The following is a 27,949-nucleotide window of genomic DNA, read 5'->3' as shown; positions in this document are numbered from 1 at the left end:
ATATAAAAGCAAAATACTGCAGATGCTGGAAATTTGAAATAAAAACAAATGCTGGAAATACTCATCAGGTCTGGCAGCATCTGTAGAAAGAGAAGCAGAGTTAACGTTTCGGGACAGTGACCCTTCTTCGGAATTGGCAAATATTAGAAATGTCAAAGGTTATAGGCAAGTGAGGCAGGGGTGGGGCAAGAGATAACAAAGGAGAAGGTGTAGATTGGACAAGGCCACATAGCTGACAGTCCGTTAACACCCTATCTGGTCACCAGGTCTACAAAATGTAGAATACATTTTTCTGTTTTCATCCCATACCTTTAGATCCATGGCAACTACCTTTTAAAGGCTTAAAATAGGATGTGGCAGCATCCTCGATACTTTTTACCGACTTCACACTTCTCACTAATCTATTCTATTAGCCTTGCACACCACAACAACACCAGCATCTATTAGCAGGATTTTTAACCTTTGACAAGTAGGGTGATCAATTTGTCTATGTAACTTTAAGAAACTTGCTTTTTTTCTCACTGATTCATATCACCTGATGCCATTAATACAGCCGGCATCTGATCTGACAGGGTCTCCCTTTCTGAGAACCAAATACCAGTTAGAATCAGGAGTCTGCCCATATGAGACACCTTAGCAAAATCCAGAAATTTAAAACACTAGTACTGATCGAGGGATTCCCAAGTTGAATTTTGTGAATCTTTCATACAATCTGTCGAAGTCCATGATGTATTCCTCTATGGAATGACCATCTGTTATCTGAAATCTATCGAAATCTGACCATACCTCAGGCATTTTCTTGTAAATCTCATGCAAGAACTCTAATAGAAGATCCAAAACTTAATCACAATCTAACTAATGGACATCCAGTTCACATAAGGATTAAATAATGACGTCATAGTAAAGGCACCCCTAGACAGCAGTGATCATAAGATAATTGAATTTTACATTCCATTTGAGGGAAAGAAGAATGGGTTTAAGATGAGTATTTTAAAGTTAAATAAGGCCAAATATGAGAGCATGAAAGCAGAGCTAGCTAAAGTGAACTGATAAAGTAATTTAAGGGTCGGTCAATAGAGATGCAGTGGCAGACAGTTAAAGGCACAATACACAATAAACCACTGACCACCTCCAGGCGCTTATCCATTGTCTCTCGAGATAAGGAGGCCAAAGAAACACAATACATAAGGGTTTCACAATACGCAGAACAGATACATTCCAACTACAAATAAAAATTTCAAGGGGAGGACCCACCATCCATGGTAACTAACAAAGTTAAAGATAGTATCAAACTTAACGAAAAAGCATAAAATTGTGCAAAGTTGGGAGGCAGGTCATGAGATGGACAGAATACAAAAAGCAGAAAAGAATGACTAAAAGATTAATGAGGGAAAAGTTATCGTATGAGAGAAAGCTGGTTGGAAATATAAACACAGATAGTATGAGTTTCTAAAGATATTTAAAAAGAAAAGAGTTAACAAATTGAGCGTTGGTCCGATAGAAAGTGAGTCTGGGGAATTAATAAAGGAAAATAAGGAGATGGCAGATAAATTGAACAGGTATTTTGCATCGGTCTTGACCACTGAGGATACAAGTAACATCCCAGAAATAGATCTAAATCAGGAAATGGAAAGAAGGGAGGGAGGAACTCAAGAAAATTACAATCACTGGGGAAGTCTTCTTTCTTCTTCTTCTTTGGCCTTCTTGTCTCGTGAGCCAACGGGTAAGCGCCTGGAGGTGGTCAGTGGTTTGTGAAACAGCGCCTGGAGTGGCTATAAAGGCCAATTCTAGAGTGACAGACTCTTCCACAGGCGCTGCAGATAACATTGGTTGTCGGGGCTGTTACACAGTTGGCTCTCCCCTTGCGCTTCTGTCTTTTTTCCTGCCAACTGCTAAGTCTCTTCGACTCGCCACTGTTTAGCCCTGCCTTTATGGCTGTCTGCCAGCTCTGGTGATCACTGGCAACTGACTCCCACGACTTGTGATCAATGTCACAGGACTTCATGTCGCGTTTGCAGACGTCTTTAAAGTGGAGGCACGGACGGCCAGTGACGAGCTCGCTGTATAATGCGTCCTTGGGGATCCTGCCATCTTCCATGCGGCTCACATGGCCAAGCCATCTCAAGCGGCGCTGGCTCAGTAGGGTGTATATGCTGGGGATGCTGGCCGCCTCAAGGACTTCTGCGTTGGAGATACGGTCCTGCCATCTGATGCCAAGGATTCTCCGGAGACAGCGAAGATGGAATGAATTGAGACGTTGCTCAGAAAGCACAGAAGGAGGTCAAAATTCTAATCTACTCAATGACTTTCAGAAAGTAACAGTTTAATGGGTTTAATAAGCTGGTAAGACAGGTCTTATTAAATGGGAGTTGAGAACTATAAAGGAGGTGGGATAAGTCTAGGGAAAAGAACATATTATTTAACAACCGCCACCTGCATTTATATAGTACCTTCACCTAGCTACCACAAGACAATGGCATCAGTTCAAAGAGGGAAGTTGAACTCAACAGTGTCAACACTTCTGTGAGGCTCTTGGCACGACATTGGGCTGGATTTTACAGCCCCCTAAACGTTGGAGGTCGTGGCGAAGGGAGCTGGAAAATGCCTCCGGCAGAGGCCCATCACGATCCTTGACGCCAGGAAGGCTCAGCACAATATTGCTGGTGGTGGTGAGGCCTCGTAGCCAGTCATTTAAATGAGCCGCCGTGCTGAATATCGCGGCAGCTCCGCAAAGAATGGCTTGCACGTGTGTGCCGCCATTGTTTCTGGCGGTGGCGGCAATGTAAAATCCAGCCTATTATGTCAACAATAGCGTGATCACTTTCTCACTACAAATTCACACAGCCCTCACTGCCCAATCAACAAAGGTACACAAAAAACACGAGGTTCTATAGAATCTTTATTTCCAAATATTCATAAAACAGAAAGCACTACAATTAAAGCTTAGCAGGGACTCTCCGAGAAGAATGCTATATGATGATTAGATTCCATGTGTGAGTCTCAACCTGTAATAAAGTTAAAAAGGACAAATTAAAATGAACCCAAGGATGTACTTCATTCCTGCCCATCTGCCCCACTGGAATTCCAGAATCAGAACAGTGTTGTGTGGAGTACTTCATATTTTTTCATTATGCCCAAGTTCTCTCCTACTGGCAGAAGATGCTGCATAACATCTGTAAAATCATAAAGCCCTCCCAGCCCCAATGAACCAGACCAAACATCCTGGATCTTTCTATAATTAACCTCTTCCCACAGCTCATTGCAGTCAATCTGCTGGTTTATTCCAAATTGAAGTCAGTCAGTCATTCCAGCCCACTCAGCTGGTGACAGCAAATGTGGATCGGCATGTCTGAGAAAATCAGTAACTCTCTGAACTTAAATACAGTTAAATCCTTCGGGTAAAATGATAGGTGGACTCAGTCCTCATTTCTTGTCTTGTCTTTATTTTAATGTTACATTGTAATATGCAGGATGTAGTCAAGCTAAGATACAAGTTCTTCAGACTCTAACAGCTTTAACTAAATCATTCCTTTTCATACATTTAAATCTACCGCTTATTTCCTGGAACTCCGTGATTGGTTATAAATTTCTGCATTGTATTATATAGTGCATCACCCTTTTTTTTGTTTGTGCTTTGCTCAGTAATCTCAGCAGCTCCCAGTTCCAGCCTGTGGTAAAATGAGTTTTCTGCTGCTAATTTGATCAATTGCTCAGGTGATCAGAGCCTTTGTCTTGATTTATGTAACACCTTTCAAATGAATTACTTTTTGAAACTAGTCACTGCTGCATTGTAGAAAATATGGCAGCCAATTTGTGCACAGCAAGCTCCCACAGCAGCAATATGATAATTACCAGATAATCTGTTTTTGTGATGTTGATTGAGGAATAAATATTGGCCAGGACACCGGGCAGAACTCCCCTGACCTTCTTCAAAATAGTGCCATAGGATCTTTTACATTCATCTGAGAGCAGACGGGCTCTCAGTTTGGTATCAGGAAAACGTTAGAATCTATGATAAAGGATGAGATAACTGGACACTTGGAAAATAATATGATTGGGCAGAGTCAACATGGATTTGTGAAAGGGAAATGTTTGACAAACCTCTTGAAGTTTTTCGAGGATGTTACTTGTAGCAAAGATAAAGCAGAACCAGTGGATGTGGTGTACTTGGATTTTCAGAAAGCTTTTGATAACGTCCCACACAGGAGGTTAGTAAACAAAATTAGGACACTTGGGAAATATACTGCAGTGGATTGAGAATTGGTTAACAGACAGAAAGCAGAGAGTAGGAATAAATGGGTTACTCTCAGGATGGCAGGTTGTTACTAGTGGGGTACTGCAGGGATCAGTGCTTGGGTCACAGCTGTTCACAATCTATATAAATGATTTGATGTGGGGACCAACTGTAATATTTCCAAATTTGCAGATGGCACAAAACAAGGTGGGAATGTAAGTTATGAGGAGGATGCAAGGAGGCTTCATGGGGATTTAGACAGGCTAAGTGAATGGGCAAGAACATGACAGTTGGAATATAACATGAAGTATGAAGTGATCCACTTTGGTAGGAAAAACAGAAAGGCCGAGTATTTCTTAAATGGAGAGAGGTTGGGAAGTGTTGATGTCCAAAGAGACCTGGGTATACTTGTTCATGAGTCACCAAAAGTACAGGAGTAAAGATGTATTGCTTCAATTTTACAAAGCCTTGGTGAGACCGCACCTGGAGTATTGTGTAATTTTGGTTTTGGTCCCCTATCTAAGGAAGGATATACTTGCCATAGAGAGAGTGCAACAGAGGTTCACCAGACTAATTCCTGGAATGGCAGGATTGCCTAATTAGGAGAGATTGCAGAAACTGGGCCTGTATTCTCTGGAGTTTCGAAGATTGAGAGGTGATCTCGTTGAAACTTACAACATTTTTACAGGGCGTGACAGGGTAGTGTGCATAGAATGCTTCCTCTGGCTAGTGAGTCTAGAACCAGGGGACACGGTCTCAGAATAAGGGGCAGGTCATTTAAGACTGAGAAGAGGAGGAATTTCTTTAATCAGAGGATGGTGAATCTGTGGAATTCTTTACCCCAGAGGGCTGTGGAAGCTCAATCATTGGACATGTCAAAGACAGAAATCGATAGATTTCGGAATACTAATGACATCAAGGGATCTGGAGATAGTGGGGAAAAATGGCTGACAGATAGATGATCAGCTATGATCTGTTTGAATGGCAGAGCAGGCTCAATGGCTGAATGGCCTACTTCTGCCCTATTTCATATGATCTTCAGTTTAACATCTCATCTGAAAGACAGCACCTTGGACAGTGCAGCACTCCCTCAGCACCACATTACAGCATCAGCCTGAACTTTTGCACTCAAGTCTCTGGAGTGGGCATTAAACCCAGAACCTTTTGACTCAGAGGCGAGAGTGCTACCAACTGAGCCACGACCAACACAAATCTAACAACAAACACTTGCACATCAGGTATGAACTAAAGTCACTACAAAAAGTAATCAATACAAGTTTCAGTAGCCTTTTAATGACATGTTAATTACTGCCAGTTAACCTCTCTGGCACTGAAAAGTAACTATTACAAGTGTGTAGTCCCATTCCTTTAGGATTTAATTGCCTTTGGAGATATTAAAAACAATTTTTTTCTTTTCCTTGTCGTTTTTCTCTTTCTCAATTCAATCTTTCTTTCCCTCTGTTTATTTCTCTTTATAATTTATACATCCTTCACATTCTTTGCGTTGTTCAATTCCCAACACTTCAATCCGATTGCCCTTCATGGTTCACCCAGTTCCAGCTGCCCTGTAGAAGGTTTCCATCTCCCATTTACAGCAACTAGCAGTGCAAAATATTATAGAGATTAAACGGACAAGGAAGGATCTAACTCACAGTGGGCACTATTTGTTGCCCGGCCACAGCCACTGTGTATTATAACTAAAGAACAATTGTAATTAAAACATGGATATTGACAACTGGAATATCAGACATTAAAACATTTTCCATCCCAGTTATATTGTTCAATTTATTCTATGTGCGTACCGTCTGGTTTAGAAATTTAACATCCCATTTAGAAGTTGCACTTTTTGTCATTTTTTTGCCTTTCCTGTAGCTTGTGGCTGTGGTTTTAAATCTGTCTAATCTGCCTTTAAAAAACACAGAAAAGAAGATCATTCAATCATAGACTCATAGAAAGTTTAAGGCACAAAAAGAGGCCATTTGGCCCTTCAGGTCTGTGCCAGCCTAAAAACGATCCACTTGTTCTAATCCCACCTTCCAGCATTTGGTCCGTAGCCCTGCAGATTACAGCACATGAAGTGCATATCCAGACTCCTTTTGAATGAGTTGAGGGTTTCTGCCTTATTACCTTTTCAGGCAGTGAGTTCCAGACTCCCACCATCCTCTAGGTGAAAACGTTTTTCCTCATGTCCCCTCTAATTTTTCTACCTATCATTTTAAATCTATGCCCCCTCGTCACTGACCCTTCACCTCCACAACATGAGAGTTTTTCCAGTGCTTATACTGCTTTGAAGGAAAAACATTCCAAATTTGCTGGGGACAAATTCTATATCAACAGCAATTAATTCTGATCTGGCAGATCAACTTTGAATCTTTATAGAAGCCCATTTCAGAAAGACAAATTCTAGAAAGCCCACCCAAATATATAAAAGAACAAACTTTGAGTTGCAGAGTAAAAATACACTGGAGCATAGAGCAGAATGTACCATATCACCATTGCAGGTTATCCGAAAGTGTTAATTACAGCTAATTAATTACTTTGGAAGTGTAGTTACTGTTATGTATACAAAACATACCTGCCAATTTGCACACTGCAAGATCCCAACAAAGTGCAAGAAGTAATCTATTTTGCTGATCTTGATTAAGAGATGAATGAGGCCTTGGACACTAGAAGACCCCCCTGCTCCTTTTCAGCAAATAGATAGGGCCTAAGTTGAATGTTTCAGCCAAAAGCTAGCACCTTGAATAATGCAGCATTCTTTCATACTGTAATGAAGCGTCAGGTTAGTTTAAGTGCTCAATTCCCTAGTGGGATTTGAACCCCTGACCTTCTGGCACAGCAAATGTTACCACGGAGAATTGAATCCGCTCTTTTCTTTTGTCCAATAATATATTCAGCACCTGAAGCTGCCAACGTGTGTTCCACAGGCAACAGCTGCCTTCCAGTGCCTCAGTTCCTGTGTGATCCTAAGCAGTGAGTGGCAACAAGCTGTTGGATTATGGAAGGAATGTGATCCTGACTTCAGTGAGGGGCACAGGGAGGTCACTGGATGGTGATCAGAAGAGAGAAGCCTGACTGATCACCACTCACTTGTCACTCGCTTTGGATCATTGAGGCCAATTATTGTGTCCTTGCTGTTGCCTTGGCTACCATCAGATTAATTAGCACAGATCAAGGATCAAACCAGGAAATTTCCTGTTCTGTCACACTGAAAGGATTAACTATAACTGAGCATGAATTTCATTAATAACTCCAGTGATAGCTGATAAATGATGATACTCATTAATGATCCAATAGAAAGACTAAGAATCAGTACCTCGGTGTCACTTCTTCCTCCGTGCTGACTTTACTGGGGAATATCTTCAATGCCAGAAGTGCGGACCTCTCCCAAAGCAACACCATAAAAGATCATGTCGTCTGTTATTGCAGCCCATGGCATATTTTCAGTGGTGAACTTGGCTGCCCAGTCCCCAGCACTGTTAACGACTATTGCTCCAGCAAGACTCTGTAATCTGGTCCACATGCTCTTAAGGCTAATGTCAGCAGCCTCTGCTGGAGACATGCCTATTGGTGGTTATAGATAAAAGACACAAAGGTTACACTTTACCCAAACCTACATGTGCATTTTTTTTTGGACAGAATATGAACGATTTACATTGAATTTTTCATCACATGCTATAGGCCCAGCTGCTCTATGCCAGTGTTTATGCTACACATGAGCCTCCACCGCCACCACCACCCCCCCAAATTTCATCTAACTCTATGAGTGTATCCTTCTATTCCTTTCTCCCTCATGTACTTATCTAGTTCCCCTTAAATGCATCTGTTATTCATCTCAACTACTCCATGTGAAAGTGGATTCCACATTCTAAACACACTCTGGGTAAAGAGGTTTCTGCTTAATTCATTATTGGATTTAGTAGTGACCATCTTACATTGATGTCACCTAATTTTGGACTCGTCCATCAGTGGAAACCATCTACGTTATCAAATCCCTTCTTTAATTTTAAAGACATCTCTTAGTAGGTGCCGTCTGTATTCTTCCTACCAAAATGCACCACTTAATATTTATCTACATTGAAATTAATAATTTGCCATTTATACACCCATTCAGCAAGTTTTCCTATATTCCTCTATTTAGTCGTACTCTCCTTCACTATTAATTATAATCCCCAATTTGATATCATACAAATAATTTTGAAATTATACTGCTGATTTCTGAGTACAAATTATTTCTGTAACTGGTGAGTACTGATTTCCAGTATATCACCTTCTGTAACCTTTAACCCCTATTCTCTGTTTTGCAGCCAATTTGCTATCCATTCCACTACTTGTTCCCTGACTCCACATACTGACCTTAGTCATGAATCTACTATTAAAGGCCTTTTGAAAGTCCAGATACAACACATCCACTGCATTACCCTTATCTACCCTGTTATTTCTTCAAAGAATTCAATAAAGCTTGTCAAGTATGAACTGCCCCTTTGAAATCCGCGCTGACTATTCTTTATTATATTCTCGGTTTCTAGATATTTTTCTATTATGGCTTTGCGTGAAGATAGCAATAAATTTACCACCACTGATGTTATGTTAATTGGTCTATAGCTCTCTGGTCTAGTAATAATATAAATGTGATTCAGTAGTTGAGGATTAATATCACAGTAATACTTTATGCCCAAGTAGTTTTATTGCTCAAATATTTATATTTAAACCAGATGGCCCAGGGAGCTTACCTTGACATTTTGACAATCTAAAAGCTAAAAAAAATGATTAACTTGCAACAATCGGCCACTAACCTTTTCATGGTTTTGGTGGGATACTGTCCTTCAGACATAAAATACAACCCCTGGGAATGTCAGTTAACTCAACAGTGTAACCATAATAAAACCAATCCCTTCCTGTAATTAGTAACAGCCAGCACATAAAAGAAAGACTGTTAAAGAAAGTCTCACCTTAGTAGGGCAAGACTTCATTCTAAATACAAGTGTTTGTGAAAGATGACATAATAATTAACCAGCCCTGGATTGACATTGTATACAAACCCGTCAAGTTACACCAAGCAGCTGCAAACTGATAAATGACCACTCACCTCTGAATTCTCAAATCAATGTTTCTTTTTTCAAAAAACACGCTTTTCCACCCCCTCTCCTTCTAAAGGCCATTATTCCTCCCTGGAATACTGGTTCAATGGGCCCTCGTCACCCTCCACTAACTAGCTGCCCAAGTGGCTGTTCTTGACCTGAGACTTGAAAGGGTGGAAGTTATGTCACAGATATATAAGCGCTGGTTAGATCTTATCTGCAGTTCTGTATCCAGTTCTGCACCACACCTCAGGAAGGATATATTGGCCTTAGAGGAGGTGTAGTGCAGATTCACCAGAATGATACCAAGGCTAAAAGGATTAAATTATGTGAACAGGTTGCATAGACTAAACTTGTATTCCCCTGAACATAAAAGATCAAGGGTGATCTAATTGAGGTGTTGAAGGTAATTAAAGGATTTGATAGGGTGGATAGAGAGAAACTATTTCCTCTAGTGGGGGAGTCCAGAACAAAGGGACATAACAAAATTAGAGCTGGGCAGTTCGGGGGTAATGTTAGGAAGCACTTATTCACACAAAGCATAGCTGAAATCTGGAACACACTCCCACCGCAAAGTTGTTGAGGCTGGGGGGTCAACTGAAAATTTAAAAATTGAGATTGATAGATTTTTCTTAGGCAAGGGTATTTTGGGTTACAGAACCAAGACAGGTAGATGAAGATAAGATACAGATTAGCCATGATCTAAATGAACTATGGCTGTAATATGTATGATCTACAGAATACAATGCAGCCACACACGAAGCCTACTTCAACTGTACCAACTATCCCCATTCCTCCACTGCCAAAAAGGACAAAAGTAGCAAAATCTTGGGAACTCCAAGTCACACACCATCCTGACTGGGACATGCTATTCTGTTCCTTCACCTTCGCTGAGACAGTATCCTGGAATTCCTAACCTAACACCATCACCACAAGGACTGCAGCAGTTCAATGAGAAAGCCCCTCAAAACCTACTCAGGGCAAAAGCAAAATATGGCTGTTGTTGGACATCTGAAACAAAAACAGAAAATGCTGGAAATACTCAGCAGGTCAGGCAGCATCTGTGGAGAGAAAAACAGAGTTAACATTTCAGGTCTGTGACCTTTCATCACAATAGGCAAAGGTTAGAAATGTAATAGGTTTTGAGCAAGTGAAAGGGGGAGGGATGAGAAGAACAAAAAGGGTGATAGGGTGGAGAGCAGGGGGGGATTATATGACAAAAGGTTTCATTGTACAAAGCCAGGTAAAGCAACAAAAGGTGTGTCTGGATGAGGTGTAAATGGTAGGAGAGCAGCAACAGGAGGGGGAAGGAAGGAAAAGCAGCAAAATAAAAAAAATAGGGGCAGAGGTTATGATCTAAAATGATTAAACTCAATGAGGACACTGGAAGGCTGTAAAGTGCCCAGTCGAAAGAGGAAGTGTTGTTCCTCGAGCTTGCATTGAGCTTCATTGGTACATAGTGGCCGGCCAAGGACTGAAAGGTCAGAGTGGGAGCAAGGTGGAGAATTAAAATGACAAGTAACAGGAAGCTTGGGCTTGCACTTCCAGACTGAACGGCAACTAGAAATGGACAATAAATATGGCTTTTACAGTACTGATAACATTTCGAGAACAAAGAGAAAGAAAAGAGATCACCAATGGAGTGGCATGGACTTGCCCTGAATTTTTTTCCCAAGGTCAATGGAAAACTTCAGAGCAAACAGCAGCTTTCATAACCTTCCAGAGCACAGAGGTAAGAGCAAAGAGGGATAGGACAAACGTAAATAAAGTTCTATTAGGAAGGAAAGATAAATTGCAATACATTTCTTCTAAAAATTTTAAGTAAAACATATGTAAGTAATTCGTCCCATTCTGATTTTGTTTTTCACATTGATGGAAACAGGAATTCTTTCAAATAATTGACAAAATTAATATTTAACCAACAAACAAAAGCAATGGTAGTCGACATTGCCCGAAGGTCAACGAACAGTTTCATTGGCACTTCAAACTGACTTCACAACCGCTTTCAAAAAGATCATTTAAGAAAGTTAGTCTGGGCAGAAACCAACTACAACAGCTATAAAAATCAAATTAAATGTGGCATCTTCTTGTCTGCACCCTACACTCTGTAAATGGAATACAAGTCACAACTGAGAAGTGCAGAAAATATGCCCCATACTGAGGATTTCATGTTAGCTGATTAACCGGTTTTACCACAATACTGTATATAGTTCGGAATTGAGTAAAATATTAAATTCTTTGCTGCTCTTTTTCTGAAAAGCTTGGATGGAAGTATTCCAAAAGATAAACGACATAACATCAGTGTTATTTTAACTTGCAGTAATGAAACCTCCTTTTACTTCAAGGTAGGAGGGAGTGTTTACTGAAAAGCGACAAGCATTTGGAAAGGCCTTGAAATCAGAACTTAGATGTGGCTCCAAAATAAAAGGGAAAGCAGCAGAATGTGAATGACACCTACAAGGAGAATCCAGAAGGATAATAGGAGAAACCGCTAAAAAAAAACAAAGCTTTGAGATCAGTTCTTATATGGCTGCCCAAAAAAGATGAGATATTTCAGTCGATTTTACAAAATCAGGCCAACAGTGGAAGCCCCACTCACCAATGATGTTACGTAAGTCACCTTTTGGAAAATTCTGAACTAAAGACAGTTTGGTGGTACAACTGGTTAATCAGCCAGCATGAAATTCTCAGTATGGGCCATATTTTCTCCACACCTCAGCTTTGATTTGTATTCCATTTACAGAACGTAGGGTGCTGACAAGAAGATTGAACAATTAATTTGATTTTTATTTCTATTGTAGTTGGTTTCAGCCCCAAATAACTGAACATTTTTTTTAAAAAACCGTTGTGTATTATGGAAAATCGCAGGAGCAGCCCTAGATTTTCTGTCCTTAAAAGGTGTTGCAAAGAAAGTTCCCATTCGTGAAACAGCACTTTTTTGTTTCCACTACAAAGCAGCTTTTACTGCCCTCTACAGGAACTAAATGGAGCTACTACAGAACTTCTGTGATCCTAACAGCATAGATTAGGCTATCAATTCAAGATTAGACTTTACAAATACATGCTCCACATCTAGAGCCTCCTCTATATCAAAAAAAATTGTGGGTACACTTCAAATGATTTTTGATTTTTTTTTTAGGGACATGGACGCCACTAGTAAGGCCAGTATTTATGGCCATTGAGAAGGTAGTGATGAGCTGCTAACTTGAAATACTGCAGTCCATGTGGTGAAGGTGCTTCAACAATAATGTTAGGTAAAGAGGTTCAGGATTTTGACCCAGTGACAATGCAGGAATGGCAATATATGCCCAAGTCTGGATGGGGCATGATCTGGAGAGGAACTTGGAGATGAATGCATTCCCATGCATCTGCTGCCCTTATCCTTCTACGTGGTGGAAATGCCACGTTTGGGAGGTGCTGTTGAAGAAGCCTTGGCAAGTTGCTCCAGTGCATCATGAGGATAGTACATACTGCAGACACTGTGTACCAATGGTGGAGAGAGCAGCTGTTTAAGGTACTGTGTGAACTGCTAACCAAGCAGTCTGCATTGTCCACAATAATGTTGAGGTTTTTGAGTGTTGTTAGAGCTCCATCCATCCAGGCAGGGAGACCATTCCACCACACTCCTGATTTGTGTCTTGTTGATGGTAGAGAGGCTATAGGAAGTCAGAAGGTGAGATATTCACTGCAGTGTACCCTGTCTCTGACGTGCTGTTACATTTACATGGGTAGTTCTATTGTATTTCTGGTCAACGATGACCCTTAGAATGTTGAATGTCATTGGCAGGTGATTAACTGAAGAGTTGTGAATGGTACTGAACACTCTGATCAAGCGAACATCCCAACTTTTGACCTATTGATGGTCATTGACGAAGCAACTAAAACTGGTTGGGCCTAGGATACAACCATGAGGAACTCCTGCAGTGATGTTCTGCAGCTGAGATGGTTGGCCTCTAACAATCACAACCATCTTCCTTTATACTCAGTATGACTCCAGACAATGGAGAGTTTTCCCTTTGATTTTCACTGCTTTGAACTTCACTAGAACTCCTTGATACAATTTGTCCAAAGCAGCTTTGATTCCAAGGGAAGCCATTCTTACCTCACCTCTGCAATGTAGCATTTTTATCCATGTTTGGCCTAAGGCTATAATGAAGGCTGAAGCAGAGTGATCCTGGCAGAGCTCACATTAAGCATTAGTGAGCAGCTTACTGGCGAGTATGTGCCACCAGCACTGTTGACGACTCCTTCCCTCACTTTGCTGATGAGTAAGTCAACAGGACAGTAATTGGCCTGGTTGGGCTTATCGTCATTGTTGTAGACAAGACCTACCTGGGCAATTTTGCACTTTGTCAGGTAGATGTCATTGTTGTAGCTGTATTGGGGCAGCTTGGCTAGAGGCACAGCTAGTTCTGGATAACAGGTCTTCAGCACTAAAGCCAGGATGTTGTCAACACTCATAGACTTTGCCATGCCCAGTGCAATCAGCAGATGGCTCAAGGTTGGTGTCTGTGATGATGAGACCCTCAGGAAGAGGCCAAGCAAGATCATCCACTTAGCACTTCTGGCTGAAAATGGTTGCAAATACTTCAAGCTTGTCTTTTGCACTCATGTGCTGGACTCCACCATTGTTGGGAGTAAGAGTATTCATAGACCCTCCTGCCCCCCCCATTAGTTGCTTAATTATCCAGCACCATTCATGATTAGAGTGGCAAGACTGCAGACCTTTGATCTGATTGTAGGATCTCTTAGCTCTGTCTATAGGATGCTGCTTCCACTGTTTAGCATGCAAGGCAGCTTGTGTTGTAGCTTCAACATATTGACACCTCACTTTTAGGTGCACCTAAAAATGCACGGGAGGTGGTTGCATAGTGGTGTTGTCACTGGACTAGTAACCCAGAGACCCAGGTATTGCTCTGGGGACATGGGTTTGAATCCCACCACAGCAGAAAGATGGAATTTGAATTCAATTAAATCTGGAATTTAAAAAAAAAGCTAGTCTAATGATGGCCATGAAACCATTGTCGATTGTTGTAAAAACCCATCTGGTTCACTAATGTACTTTAGGGAAGGAAATCTGCTGTCCTTACCTGGTCTGGCCTACCATGTGACTTCAGATCCACGGCAATGTGGTTGACTCTTACATGCACCTGAAATGGCCTAGCAAGCCACTCAGTTCAAGGGCAATTAGGGATGGGCAATAAATGCTGGCCTGGCCTGCGATGCCCTCATCCCATGAATGAATAAAAAAAAAATCTGGCGTTGCTCCTGGCATGGCCTCCTGCACTCCTCACTGAACTGAACTAGGGTTGGATAGCTGGCTTGATGGTGATGGGGGAGTGAGGGGTATATGACCAAAATTAAAGACAAGTCATTTCACTAAATGTAATTTCCATGGTTATTCAAGCAAGCTAATGGGGGAAGAACTTCGATACAATCTGAAAATGGGTGTAGGGGTCATGGTAAATGATGCAGACCGTACATCAAATTTGTGCTGCCTGCATTTTTAAAGTTTAGGCTGCACGGAGCAATCATAACTGTGCTGTTCATTAGCTGCAATCATCAGCAAGTGGCCCCATATCACAGGTGGCTTGTATCACTTAAAGGCAGCCTTCCCCTCAAAGATGAGGTGGATTAGGGCTGAAAGTAGCAGCATTCCTTTGTGAGCAGAATCTGTGCTGTCAAAGATTGAAGGATGGCTGAACATGGTAGTGTGCACCAAGAATTTCTGATCGTACACTGGAGGCCTTGGTGGAAGCTGTGGAATAGAGGAGAGATGTCCTGTATTCAAAGTGAGGAGAGGGTATAAGTTTAATGAACTCACACAAGTTGTCAAGGCGAGTGACTTCTTATTCAAATAGCACACACTAACTGCATCAACAGTCTCATCCACTGTTCACCTCCTGACAATCTCTATCAATCTGCTCTCAATCCTACCATACACATGAATTGAACCCTGTATGGGTCCTAGTTATGCCTGTCTTTTTGTGGGATATGTAAACATTCCTTGTTCCAATCCCACTCAGGCCCCCTCCCCCAACTCTTTTTTCGGTACATTGATGACTATCGGTGCTGTTTCCTGCTCCCGCCCCGAACTGGAAAACTTTATCAACTTTGCTTCCAACTTCCACCCTTCTCTCACCTTTACATGGTCCATCTCCAACACTTCCCTTTTCTTCCTCGACCTCTCTGGGGATAGGCTGTCTACTAATATTCATTATCAGCCCACCGACTGCCACAGCTACCTTGACTACACTTCTTCACACCCTGCCTCCTGTAAGGACTCCATTCCATTCTCCCAGTTTCTCCATCTCCGACGCATCTGCTCTGATGATGCTACCTTCCACAATAGCTCTTCTGATGTCTTCCTTTTTCCTTAACTGAGGATTCCCTCCCACTGTGGTTGACAGGGCCCTCAACCGGATCCAGCTCATTTCCTGCACTTCTGCCCTCACCCCTTCCCCTCCCGCCCCCGGAATCCACAATAATGGGTTCCCCTTGTCCTCACTTTCCACATCATCAGCCTTCACAACCAAAGGATCATCCTCCGCCCATTTCTGCTATGTCCAGCGTGATGCCACTACCAAACGCATCTTCTCCTCCCCTGTCAGCATTCCGAAGGGATCGTTCCCTCTGCAGCATCCTGGTCCACTCCTCTGTTACCCCCACCACCTCGTCCCCTTCCTACGGCACCTTCCTTTTAAGGAAGTGCATTCCAGATCATAACTCAGGAAAAGAAAAATACTGTCATGTCACCTCTGGTTCCTTTGCCACTTAAATCTGTGTCCCCTGGTTATTAACCTTTCTGCCACTAGAAACAGTTTCCCCTTATTTATTCCGTCAAAACCCTTTATAACTTTCAATACTTCTAATAAATCTCCCATAAACCTTCTCTATTCCAAGATCAAGCACCCCACCTTCTCTAATTTTTCCTCGTAACTGAAGTCCCTTGTCTCTGGTACCATTCTAACAAATCTGCTGTGCACCCTCTCTGAGGACTAGACATTTAACCTAAAACGTGGTGCCCAGAATAGACACAGTACTTCAGCTGGTGACTAACCAATGATTTATAAAGCTTCAGCATAACTCACTCTTGTACTCTATGGCTGGAATTTAATGTTGGATGGGAGGCCCTGCCCACTGGCCGAAAATCAGTGGTGAGCCTGCCTCCACCGGGTCTGGGGAGCCAGGCCAGAATTCTTCGCTCCCCAGGCCCTTATTTGGCTTTGGAGGGACTTCCACCTCCTTAAGGCAGGAAGAGCTTGCTTAATCGAGCTGCCGGCCAATAGCTCTTAGTCCCAGCAGCAGCACCGGCAGGAAGAGGAAGGATGGCCCCAGAAAACAGGTACGTTTTTGGGGCCTCGGCAGGGATAATCAGCTGGGCCCCAGTGAGGCAAGGTGGGGGGGGGGGGGGGGGGTGGGTGGGAGGGGAGTTTTGTGCTGGGGGCAGTGGGGGTTTCAGGGACGGCCCTCCATGGTACACAAGGTGCCCAATCAGGAGGGCCCTTCCCAACCCACAAGGCGGCTGCTCTTGGGGCCTTTGCCACCTGCTGGCCATGGGTAAGGTACCTGCGGTGGTGGGAGGAGGCCCTTAAGTGGCAGTTAATTGGCCACTTAAGGGCCTTGATTGGCCTGGGGCAGTCAGGCCGTTTCTCACTACCGCCACCCCACATAAAATAGAAGCAGAGGCGGGAAGGCGTTGGGAACTGCACCCCCGCCTCCCATTCAATTATTCGGACCTTGCCACCCCCCCATCAACAGCCCGCTGGTTTTGGTGGGGGTGGGGGCTAAAATTTCAGCCTATGTCTCAGTTTATAAAGCCAAGGATCCCATATGACTTTTCAAACGAACAGTCTATTCAGCTTGTCCTGCCACTTTCAAGGTTTTATGTACATACACCCGCTCCAAAACTGTGCACATTACTCTAGGTGTGGTCTTACCAATGCCCTTTACAGTTGTAGTCAGACTTTCCTACTTTCATACACCATCCCCCTTGCAATAAAGGACAACATTCCATTTGCCTTCCTAATAACTTGCTGTACTTGCATGCTGACTTTTTGTGATTCATGTACAAAGACACCCAGATCCCTATGTGCCGCAACATTCTGCAGTCTCTCTCCATTTAAGTAATATTCTGTTTCTGTTCTTCCCAAAGTGGACAACCTTACATTTTCCCACATTATGGGCTGGATTTTAATAACCTGCCGCAGCTCAAAAAATGGTGGCCCATGCCAAAGTGCTCCCGTGATCTCCCACGCAGCGCCTCATTTAAATAGCTGGGGCGCCCCGTACCACCTCCCCCCCACCCACAATCACATGGAGGGGGAGGGCCATCCGTCTCCGGTAATGGCGGCAGCTGCCTGCGCGCAGGTACCATTTTTAAAGGGCCACCAGCCCTGCCAGTCAATTTCCTTTTTAAAGCCGTATACCCCCAAAATTTATTAAATACATTTCTAATGCCCCTTTCCCACCCCAATAACAATTACGTTAACTATTTGCCCTTCTCCACCACCCCCCCTGCAAACCATTTACCTTTTAAGTATGACCTTTCGTCACCCAGACTGCACAAAGTTTAAAGTTCACCCCTTCCCACCATCACGACACCCATTATGTTTATTTGGCCCCATCTTCTCCCACCACCCTCCCCCACTCCACAAAAAATATGAACTCCTTTCCCCTCCCCACCAATGTCATGCTGGCTTTGCCCAGATGGGGAACTGAAGGCACGGGAGTGCCGGCCACCGCTCTGAAGACTGCAGCGGGCCCGTAAGTTCCCACGTAGGTGTAAAGTAACTTATTCATTTAATTAATTTACATATTTAAATCCAGGTCTGGTCACCCAGCAGCGGGGCAGCCGCCACAGATCCTTGCCACCACCGGCAGCATCGGGCCAGGCTCTCCCAGCGTCAGCTTCCGTGGCAGCCCGCTACCGGCTCAGGTATAAAATTAAAACCAGACCCAGGCCCCGAGTCCTTTAATTTATTTTTTGCGCCCGATCCAACCAGACACGAATATCGTTCATCCGTTCCAGCAGCAAGCTATTCCTGCAGTTGGAGTTGTGGGGAATCATGGGTAAGCCTGATCCCCTGACTTCCTGGAAGCAGCACTGTCCAGCCCGACCTGACCCGAGCCCGAAAGCTGGACTCGGAATATAGGCCCGACCCGAACCAGAAACATGTAGTCGGGTCTAATTGGGTTCGGGTCGTGTAGCCAGGTTTTACACCCCGCCATGGAACCAGACGTCATGGGCTTGGTAAAATCCAGCCCTAGACTGCACGTGCCAAATTTTTGCCCACTCACTTAACCTATCTCTTTGCAAACACTTTGCGTCCTCCTCACAACTTGCTTTCCCACCTATCTTTGTATCGTCAGCAAATTTGGCTATAATATCCTTTCATCCAAATCATTAACACAGATCTTAGATAGTTGAGGCCCCAGCGCTGATCCCTGTGGCACTCCACGAGTAAGAGTTTGCCAAACCGAAAACATCCCAGTTATCCTAACAGTATTTCCTGTTAGCTAGCCAATTCTTTATCTATGCTAATATATTACCCACAACACCAGGAGCTCTTATCTTGTGTTGTAACCTTTTTTTAATGGCACCTTATCGAATGCCTTTTGGAAATCCAAATACACTACATCTACTGGTACCTTTATCCACCCTGTTTGTGACATCCTCAAAGAACTCTAATAAATTTGTCAAACACGATTTCCCTTTTGTAAAACCATGTTGAATCTGCCTGATTGTATGATGATTTTCTGAATGTCCTGTTACTACTTCCTTAATGATGGATTCCAACATTTTCCCAATGACAGATGTTAAACTAACTGGCCTATAGTTTCCTGCTTTCTGTCTCTCTCCTTTCTTGAAAGAGGTGTTACATTTGCTTTTGCCCCTTAGCCAATTTCATATCTATGCTGCCACTGCCCATTTAATCCCATGGGCTTAAAATTTTGTAAAGAGGTCTGTTATGTGGTCCATCATCACATAACAGACTTTTTGAAGCCCATATAGACATCAACCCTCTCTGCTACTTCATCAAAGAACTCGATCAAGTTCATCAAACATGATTTGCTTTTTAACAAATTTGTGTTGTCTGTCATTTATGAACCCTTATTTTCCAAGTGACAATTCATTTTGACTCGGATTACAGTCCCTCAGAGGACCCCCCCCCCCCCCCCACCACCCCCATCACCGACATTCAGCTGACTGGCCTGTAGTTGCCGGGTTTATCCCTTTCCCTGAGGAGTCGCGAATGATACTGAACATCGTAAATCATCAGTGAACATCCCCACTTCTGACCTTATGATGCAGGGAAGGTCATTGAAGCAGCTGAAGATGGTTGGGTCTAGGACACGACCCTGAGGAACTCCTGCAGTGATATCCTGGGGCTGAGATGATTGACCTCCAACAACCACAACCATCTTCCTTTGTGTTAGGTATGACTCCAACTAGTGGAGAGTGTTCCCCGATTCCCATTGACCTAAATTTGGACAGGGCTCTTTGATGCCATACTCGGTCAAATGCCGTTTGGCTATCAAGGGCAATCACTCTCACCTTGCCTTTCGAGTTTGGCTCTTTTGTCCATGTTTGGATTAAGACTGTAACGAGTTCAGGAGCAGAATGGCTCTGGCAGAACCCAACTGAGCATCAGTGATCAGGTTGTTGCCGTTTAAGTGGCACTTGGTCGCACTGTCGATGACTCATTCCATCACTTTACTGATGATTGAGAGTAGGCTGATAGAGCGGTAATTAGCTGGATTGGATTTGTCCTGCTTTTTGTGGACAGGATATCTGCGTGCAACTTTCCACATTGTCGGGTAGATGCCAGTGTTGCAGCTGTACTGGAACAGCTTGGCTAGGGGCGCGGCTAGTTCAGCAGCACAAGTCTTCAGTACTATAGCCAGAATGTTATCAGCACCCATAGCCTTTGCAGTATCCAGTGCCTTCAGCCATTTCTTGATATCAGATGGGAGTAAATCAAATTGGTCAGATTGAATTTCTTCTGGCAACCCATACGGAGTGAAAAACTGGATCAACTCCTCAATCACAACTTTCGCTTTGCTCTTCTTTTAATGATGGTCAGGAGATAATGATGACCAAACTTAGTCTTAGGCAAGGATTCAACACAATCCACAAGAACCCTACGAAATGGTTCATCAAATGCAGGTATCGGTATTAATGGGGCTGGCTTAAATGAAGGCTTTGGCTGGTAAAAATGCCATGAATCGAGCCGGAGTCTTCTGAATACCCAAATAACCTGTGACTGGAATCTCATGGACAATTCTCTAAATTTCACTGCGGTAGCAAAGAGGCAGAACAATTTGATGGATTATAGCACAATCCTCATCAGCGGGCCTTATGGGGGGGTCTCCACTTCCTCATTAAAATTTCATTCTTGACATAATAACACCCAGGGACCCTTTCAACCTCTGCCTCAGATCACACTGTCTGAGACAAGCTCCTCAAATCAGGGTCTTCCTGTTGTGCCTCAACTAAGGAAGATCTGCTAAACAATTCACCACTGTGAGTCTCGGAGTCTTTAACACCAACATCCCCATCTAAATCCTTGAAAAAAGGTTTCAGCCAACCAAACATCCGAATCCATCACATCTTGTTTAACCCTATCAGCCCGGAACGTAGTCACAACATAATCCGGGAATGGTCTGGGAAACCCTGGCTCAATAAAGAATGCAAGGGTGCATGCCAAGTGCAGCACCAGGCATACTTAAAAATTATGTGTCAACCTGGAAAAGCTTCAACACAGGACTACTTGCATACCAAACAGTGGAAGCAGCATGCAATAGACAGAGCTAAGCGATCACGCAACCAATGGATCAGATCAAGGCACTGCAGTCCTGCCACATCCAGTCGTGAATGGGGTGGACATGGACGCTCCACAAATATCACTAGCTTCAATGATGTAGGAGCCCAGCAGATCAATGCAAAAGAAAAGGCTGAAGCATTTGTGAGCATCTTCAGCAAGAAATGCTGAGTGGATGATCCATCTCAGCCTCTTCCTGAGGTCACCAGCATCATAGTTTTTTAGTTTCGGTGACTGCAGCTTTGATAGTAACGGAGGTGCGGGAGCGGGCTTACAGCTGTGAAGTCAATTTCAGTGTAAGTTTAAAAGTGAATTCCCTTTTGTTTTCGGAGGACCAGGGGACTGCTGGGTAAGTAAAAAGTATATATTTGTGTGGTGGCTGTACCCGAGACACTACACGTGTAGTGTCTCCCACCCACCCTCCTCCTCTAACCAAAAAAAAAGGACTCTGGTGTGTTGATAAGGTAAGCTTTTTATTTAAGAAGTTCTGTCCGTTGGATTGCTAACCTAACAAGTTTTGACTTTTTGTTTTTGTTTTTTCAGTAGATTTGTTGGGAATTTAGAATAGTGGGAATGGAGGTTAAGGCAGTTGTATTTTCCTCCTGCAGAATGTGGGAGGTAAGGGTCGCCAAGAGTGTCCCTGCTGACTGCATCTGTGGGAAGTGCACCCAACTCCAGCTCCTCGAGAACCGCGTTAGGGAACTGGAGCTGGAGCTGGATGAACTTCGGATCATTCGGGAGGCGGAGGAGGTTATTGAGAGGAGTTATGGGGAGGTAGTCACACCTCAGGTAAAAGAAGTAGGTAGATGGGTTACCGTCAGGGGAAGGAGAGGGAACCAGCAGGCAGTGCAGGGATCCCCTGTGGCCGTTTCCCTCAACAACAGGTATACCATTTTGGATACTGTTGCGGGGGACGACTGACCAGGGGTAAGCAATGGGGTACAGGTATCTGGCACAGAGTCTGTCCCTGTTGCTCAGAAGGGAAGGGGGAAGAGGAGCAGAACATTAGTCATTGGGGACTCCATAGTTAGGGGAACAGATAGGAGGTTCTGTGGGAACGAGAGAGACTCACGGTTGGTATGTTGCCTCCCAGGTGCCAGGGTTCGCGATGTCTCGGATCGTGTTTTTGGGATCCTTAAGGGGGAGGGTGTGCAGCCCCAAGTCGTGGTCCACATAGGCACCAACGACATAGGTAGGAAGAGAGATGGGGCTTTAAGACAGAAATTCAGGGAGCGAGGGTGGAAGCTTAGAGCGAGAACAGAGTTGTTATCTCTGGGTTGTTGCCCGTGCCACGTGATAGCGAAGCGAGGAATAGGGAGAGAGAGGAGTTGAACACGTGGCTGCAGGGATGGTGCAGGAGGGAGGGTTTTGGTTTCCTGGATAATTGGGGCTCTTTCTGGGGTAGGTGGGACCTCTACAAACAGGATGGTCTTCACCTGAACCAGAGGGGTACCAATATCCTGGGTGGGAGATTTGCTAGTGCTCTTCGGGGGGGGTTTAAACTAATTCAGCAGGGGAATGGGAACCTAAATTGTAGTGCCAGTGTACAGGATGTTGAGAGTAGTGAGGTCAGGGATATGGTTACAAGGACGCAAGAGGGCACTGGCAAGCAAGAACCTCTTTTAAAGTGTGTCTACTTCAACGCCAGGAGCATCCGGAATAAGGTGGGTGAGCTTGCAGCATGGGTTGGTACCTGGGATCTCGATGTAGTGGCCATTTCGGAGACATGGGTAGAGCAGGGGCAGGAATGGATGTTGCAGGTTCCGGGATTTAGATGTTTCAGTAAGAACAGAGAAGATGGTAAAAGAGGGGGGGGTGTGGCATTGTTAATCAAGGACAGTATTACAGCGACAGAAAGGACGTTTGAGGACTCGTCTACTGAGGTAGTATGGGCCGAGGTTAGAAACAGGAGAGGTGAGGTTACCCTGTTGGGAGTCTTTTATAGACCTCCGAATAGTTCCAGAGATGTAGAAGAAAGGATAGCAAAGATGATTCTCGACAGGGGCGAGAGTAACAGGGTAGTTGTTATGGGGGACTTTAACTTTCCAAATATCGACTGGAAATACTATAGTTCGAGTACGAGTACTTTAGATGGGTCAGTTTTTGTCCAGTGTGTGCAGGAGGGTTTTCTGACACAGTATGTAGACAGGCCAACCAGGGGCGATGCCATATTGGATTTGGTACTGGGAAATGAACCTGGCCAGGTGTTAGATTTAGATGTAGGTGAGCACTTTGGTGATAGTGATCACAATTCGGTTAGGTTTACCTTAGCGATGGGCAGGGACAGGTATATACCGCAGGGCAAAAATTATAGCTGGGGGAAAGGAAATTATGATGCGATTAGGCAAGATTTAGGATGTGTAGGATGGGGAAGGAAACTGCAGGGGATGGGAACAATCGAAATGTGGAGCTTATTCAAGGAGCAGCGACTGTGTGTCCTTGATAAGTATGTACCTGTGAGGCAGGGAGGAAGTTGTCGAGCGAGGGAACCGTGGTTTACTAAAGAAGTTGAAGCGCTTGTCAAGAGGAAGAAGAAGGCTTATGTTAGGATGAGACGTGAAGGCTCAGTTAGGGCGCTTGAGAGCTACAAGCTAGCCAGGAAGGATCTAAAGGGAGAGCGAAGAAGAGCAAGGAGAGGACACGAGAAGTCATTGGCGGATAGGATCAGGGAAAACCCTAAGGCTTTCTATCGGTATATCAGGAATAAAAGAATGACTAGAGTTAGATTAGGGCCAATCAAGGATAGTAGTGGGAAGTTGTGTGTGGAATCAGAGGAGATAGGGGAAGTGTTAAATGAATATTTTGCGTCAGTATTTACAGTAGAGAAAGAAAATGTTGTTGAGGAGAATACTGAGATTCAGGCTACTAGGCTAGATGGGATTGAGGTTCACAAGGAGGAGGTGTTATCAATTTTGGAAAGTGTGAAAATAGATAAGTCCCCTGGGCCAGATGGGATTTATCCTAGGATTCTCTGGGAAGCTAGGGAGGAGATTGCAGAGCCTTTGTCCTTGATCTTTATGTCGTCATTGTCGACAGGAATAGTGCCGGAAGACTGGAGGATAGCAAATGTTGTCCCCTTGTTCAAGAAGGGGAGTAGAGACAGCCCTGGTAATTATACACCTGTGAGCCTTACTTCGGTTGTGGGTAAAATGTTGGAAAAGGTTATCAGAGACAGGATTTATAATCATCTTGAAAAGAATAAGTTCATTAGAGATAGTCAGCACGGTTTTGTGACGGGTAGGTCGTGCCTTACAAACCTTATTGAGTTTTTCGAGAAGGTGACCAAACAGGTGGATGAGGGTAAAGCAGTGGATGTGGTGTATATGGATTTCAGTAAGGCGTTTGATAAGGTTCCCCACGGTAGGCTATTGCAGAAAATACGGAAGTATGGGGTTGAAGGTGATTTAGAGCTTTGGATCAGAAATTGGCTAGCTGAAAGAAGACAGAGGGTGGTGGTTGATGGCAAATGTTCATCCTGGAGTTTAGTTACTAGTGGTGTACCGCAAGGATCTGTTTTGGGGCCACTGCTGTTTGTCATTTTTATAAATGACCTGGAAGAGGGTGTAGAAGGGTGGGTTAGTAAATTTGCAGATGACACTAAGGTCGGTGGAGTTGTGGATAATGCCGAAGGATGTTGTAGGGTACAGAGAGACATAGATAGGCTGCAGAGCTGGGCTGAGAGATGGCAAATGGAGTTTAATGCGGAAAAGTGTGAGGTGATTCACTTTGGAAGGAATAACAGGAATGCAGAGTACTGGGCTAATGGGAAGATTCTTGGTCGTGTCGATGAACAGAGAGATCTTGGTGTCCAGGTGCATAAATCCCTGAAGGTTGCTACCCAGGTTAATAGGGCTGTTAAGAAGGCATATGGTGTGTTAGCTTTTATTAGTAGGGGGATCGAGTTTCGGAGCCACAAGGTCATGCTGCAGCTGTACAAAACTCTGGTGAGACCGCACCTGGAGTATTGCGTGCAGTTCTGGTCACCGCATTATAGGAAGGATGTGGAAGCTATGGAAAGGGTGCAGAGGAGATTTACTAGGATGTTGCCTGGTATGGAGGGAAGGTCTTACGAGGAAAGGCTGAGGGACTTGAGGTTGTTTTCGTTGGAGAGAAGGAGGAGGAGAGGTGACTTAATAGAGACATATAAGATAATCAGAGGGTTAGATAGGGTGGATAGTGAGCGTCTTTTTCCTCGGATGGTGATGGCAAACACGAGGGGACATAGCTTCAAGTTGAGGGGTGATAGATATAGGACAGATGTGAGAAGTAGTTTCTTTACTCAGAGAGTAGTAAGGGCGTGGAACGCCCTGCCTGCAGCAGTAGTAGATTCGCCAACTTTAAGGGCATTTAAGTGGTCATTGGATAGACATATGGATGAAAATGGAATAGTGTAGGTCAGATGGTTTCACAGGTCGGCGCAACATCGAGGGCCGAAGGGCCTGTACTGCGCTGTAATGTTCTAATTCTAATTCATAGGTGGTCAAATTTCATATCATTTGTATTTCAGGAGGTCATGTGTAATTTAGGAGTGAAGCAACACAAGTCATCTGCTTGTCACCCGCAGTCCCAATGTGCTTTGGAGAGGTATCGTTAAATCCTAAAGAGTATGATCAGGGCCTATTGTCCTGAGTATTCCCAGTATTGGGATAAAGGGCTATCATTTTTGTGATTTGCTATGAAGGACACACCAAATGAGTCTACTGGTTTCAGTCCATTCAATTTGGTCTATGGGCATGAGGTTAGGGGCCCCTTTAAACTTATTAAAGAGCGATTTTTGGCACAAGAGGAGGAAACTACCCTCCTACATTATGTGTTAAAATTCTGGAGAATAGCTTGTGCGGTGGTCAGAGAACATCTCAAGGCTTCCCAGCAGGTGATGAAAGCACAAGCAGATAGAACAGCTCAGGCATGTAGTTTTCAACCCAGGGATAAGGTGCTAGTTTTGTTGCCTTTGCCTGGCGAACCATTGATAGCGAGGTTTAGTGGACCCAACTGTATCAAAAGGTAACTCAGTGAGGTGAACTATGTAGTTAGTACCCCAGACAGACAAAAGAGTCAAAGGGCGTGTCATGTGAATATGCTGAACAGGTACTATGATCGTGAGCATAGTTAGCCAGTAGGTGTTGCACAGGTGGTAGAGAATGTAGATGGTGAACTGATGCCTGTGATAAAGCAGACGATGAGTCTGAGACTAAGAGTTCTCAATTGAGCCTCCTGCGGTGAAACTGGCGAATGCAGAGATGTTGGGGGATCTGGATGAGGTGCTACATCATCGACTTGAGCAACAGTGAAATGACACAGATGACCTATTGAGAATATAAGCCTGTATGTGCACATAAGCTGAGTCGTACTTCTCTGGCCATTCATGAGGTTGATGTAGGGGAAGCTAAGCCAATTAAACAAAACCCCTACAGACTCAATCCCAGCAAATTAGCCAAAGTCAGGGAGAAGGTTCAACACGTTAACTAATTTTGTAATTGAACCCTGTCAAAGTAGTTGAGTTCTGTAGTCCTGCCATCAAAACTAGACGGTTCCCAAAGGTTCTATATAATTACTGAAAGGTTATTGTGATAACCAAGACAGACTCCAATCCAATCCCAAGGCTGCAGGATTGTATTGATAGGGTGGGAAACTCAGCCTTTGTTAGCAAGATTGATTTGCTTAAGGCAGGCATCAAGATCGGCGCAGGCTTGGAGAGCCAAATGGCCTGTTCCTATGCTGTACTGTTCTTTGTTCTTGATATTGGCAAGTCCCATTGACCAACAAAGCCAAAGAAATTTCTACTTTTATGACGCCAGATAGTCTGTTCCAATGTAAAGTCAGGCTATTTGGTTTGAAAAACACACCAGCTACATTTCAAAGATTAACCAATCAAGTGATTGCCGGGTTGAGTAATTGTGTTGTGTATATCAATAACCTTTCAGTACAGCAACGCATGGAGTGATCATGCCAGACACTGGAGAACTCTATTTGACAGGCTGGCCAAGGCTAAGCCTGTCATAAACCTGGCAAAGGGCGGAGTTTGCCAAAGCCAAAGTCACTTATTTAGGACATATTGTGGGTCAACGTCAAGTGCTACCGCGAAAGGCCAAGGTTCAGGCAATAATACTTTCCTGTACCCAAAGCAAAGAAAGAAGTGTTACAATTTCTGGGTATCTGTAGATTCTCCAGGAAATTTGTCCCTAATTTCAGCACAGTGGTCACCCCATTGATCAATCTGTTAAAGAAAAACATCAAGTTCCAATGTCACGCCAAATGGCATTTGAGAAGTTAAAAGTCATTTCGATTAAGAAGCCTGTTCTTGCAACACCAGATTTTATTACGCCATTCAAGGTTGTTTTTTTTTTTAGATATACAGCACTGAAACAGTGCTGTCGATGCCAGTGATGTAGGGGTTATAGCGGTTCAAGAACACCCGGATGTAGATCCACAAGGCCTGCATCCGGGCTTGCCAGCTGGACATGCTTGGTATTAGTCCCTGTCTGTGTCTTGCCTTGACCATTCCTGCCATTGGAAAAAATACCTTGCTTCGCTTGGACCATGTGGAAGTTGGTGTGCAATGGCTACCCCACTTTAAAACAACCCATGCACAGGCATTTTCCACCCCCTCAAAATGATCTTCGGGACCTGGAATATCAAGACTCTTATGGACAACCCCAGCAGCGACAGACCTGAACATTGCACCATAATCATAGCCCGAGAACTCTGCCACTACAACAGTGATATCACTGTCCTGAGTGGGACACGGTGGCAGGAGAAGACCAGCTCAAGGAACAAGGTGGCGGATACGCCTTCTACTGGAAAGGTAA

At 43.9% G+C, this 27,949-nt stretch overlaps 1 protein-coding gene across 4 annotated transcripts in view; it reads right to left on the bottom strand.

Moving 5' to 3' along the window:
• Positions 1 to 2,886: 2,886 nt before the first annotated feature.
• The window catches only part of asrgl1 (asparaginase and isoaspartyl peptidase 1), an 81,541-nt gene continuing 56,478 nt past the window's right edge, over positions 2,887 to 27,949 (bottom strand). For all 4 annotated transcript variants that reach the window (XM_068020109.1, XM_068020114.1, XM_068020110.1 and 1 more), the window contains 2 exons: positions 7,551 to 7,798; positions 2,887 to 3,005 (listed from right to left, as the gene is read on the bottom strand). In XM_068020109.1, coding sequence (XP_067876210.1) covers positions 7,581 to 7,798 — 218 coding nt within the window. In that variant the 3' untranslated portion in view covers positions 2,887 to 3,005; positions 7,551 to 7,580. The remainder of the gene's footprint in view (positions 3,006 to 7,550; positions 7,799 to 27,949) is intronic.

Source organism: Heterodontus francisci, chromosome 3, assembly GCF_036365525.1.
Source record: "Heterodontus francisci isolate sHetFra1 chromosome 3, sHetFra1.hap1, whole genome shotgun sequence".
Taxonomy (NCBI): Eukaryota; Metazoa; Chordata; class Chondrichthyes; order Heterodontiformes; family Heterodontidae; genus Heterodontus; species Heterodontus francisci.
The sequence above is the reverse complement of the archived record's forward strand: the minus strand, read 5'-3'. Positions and strand labels throughout refer to the sequence as shown.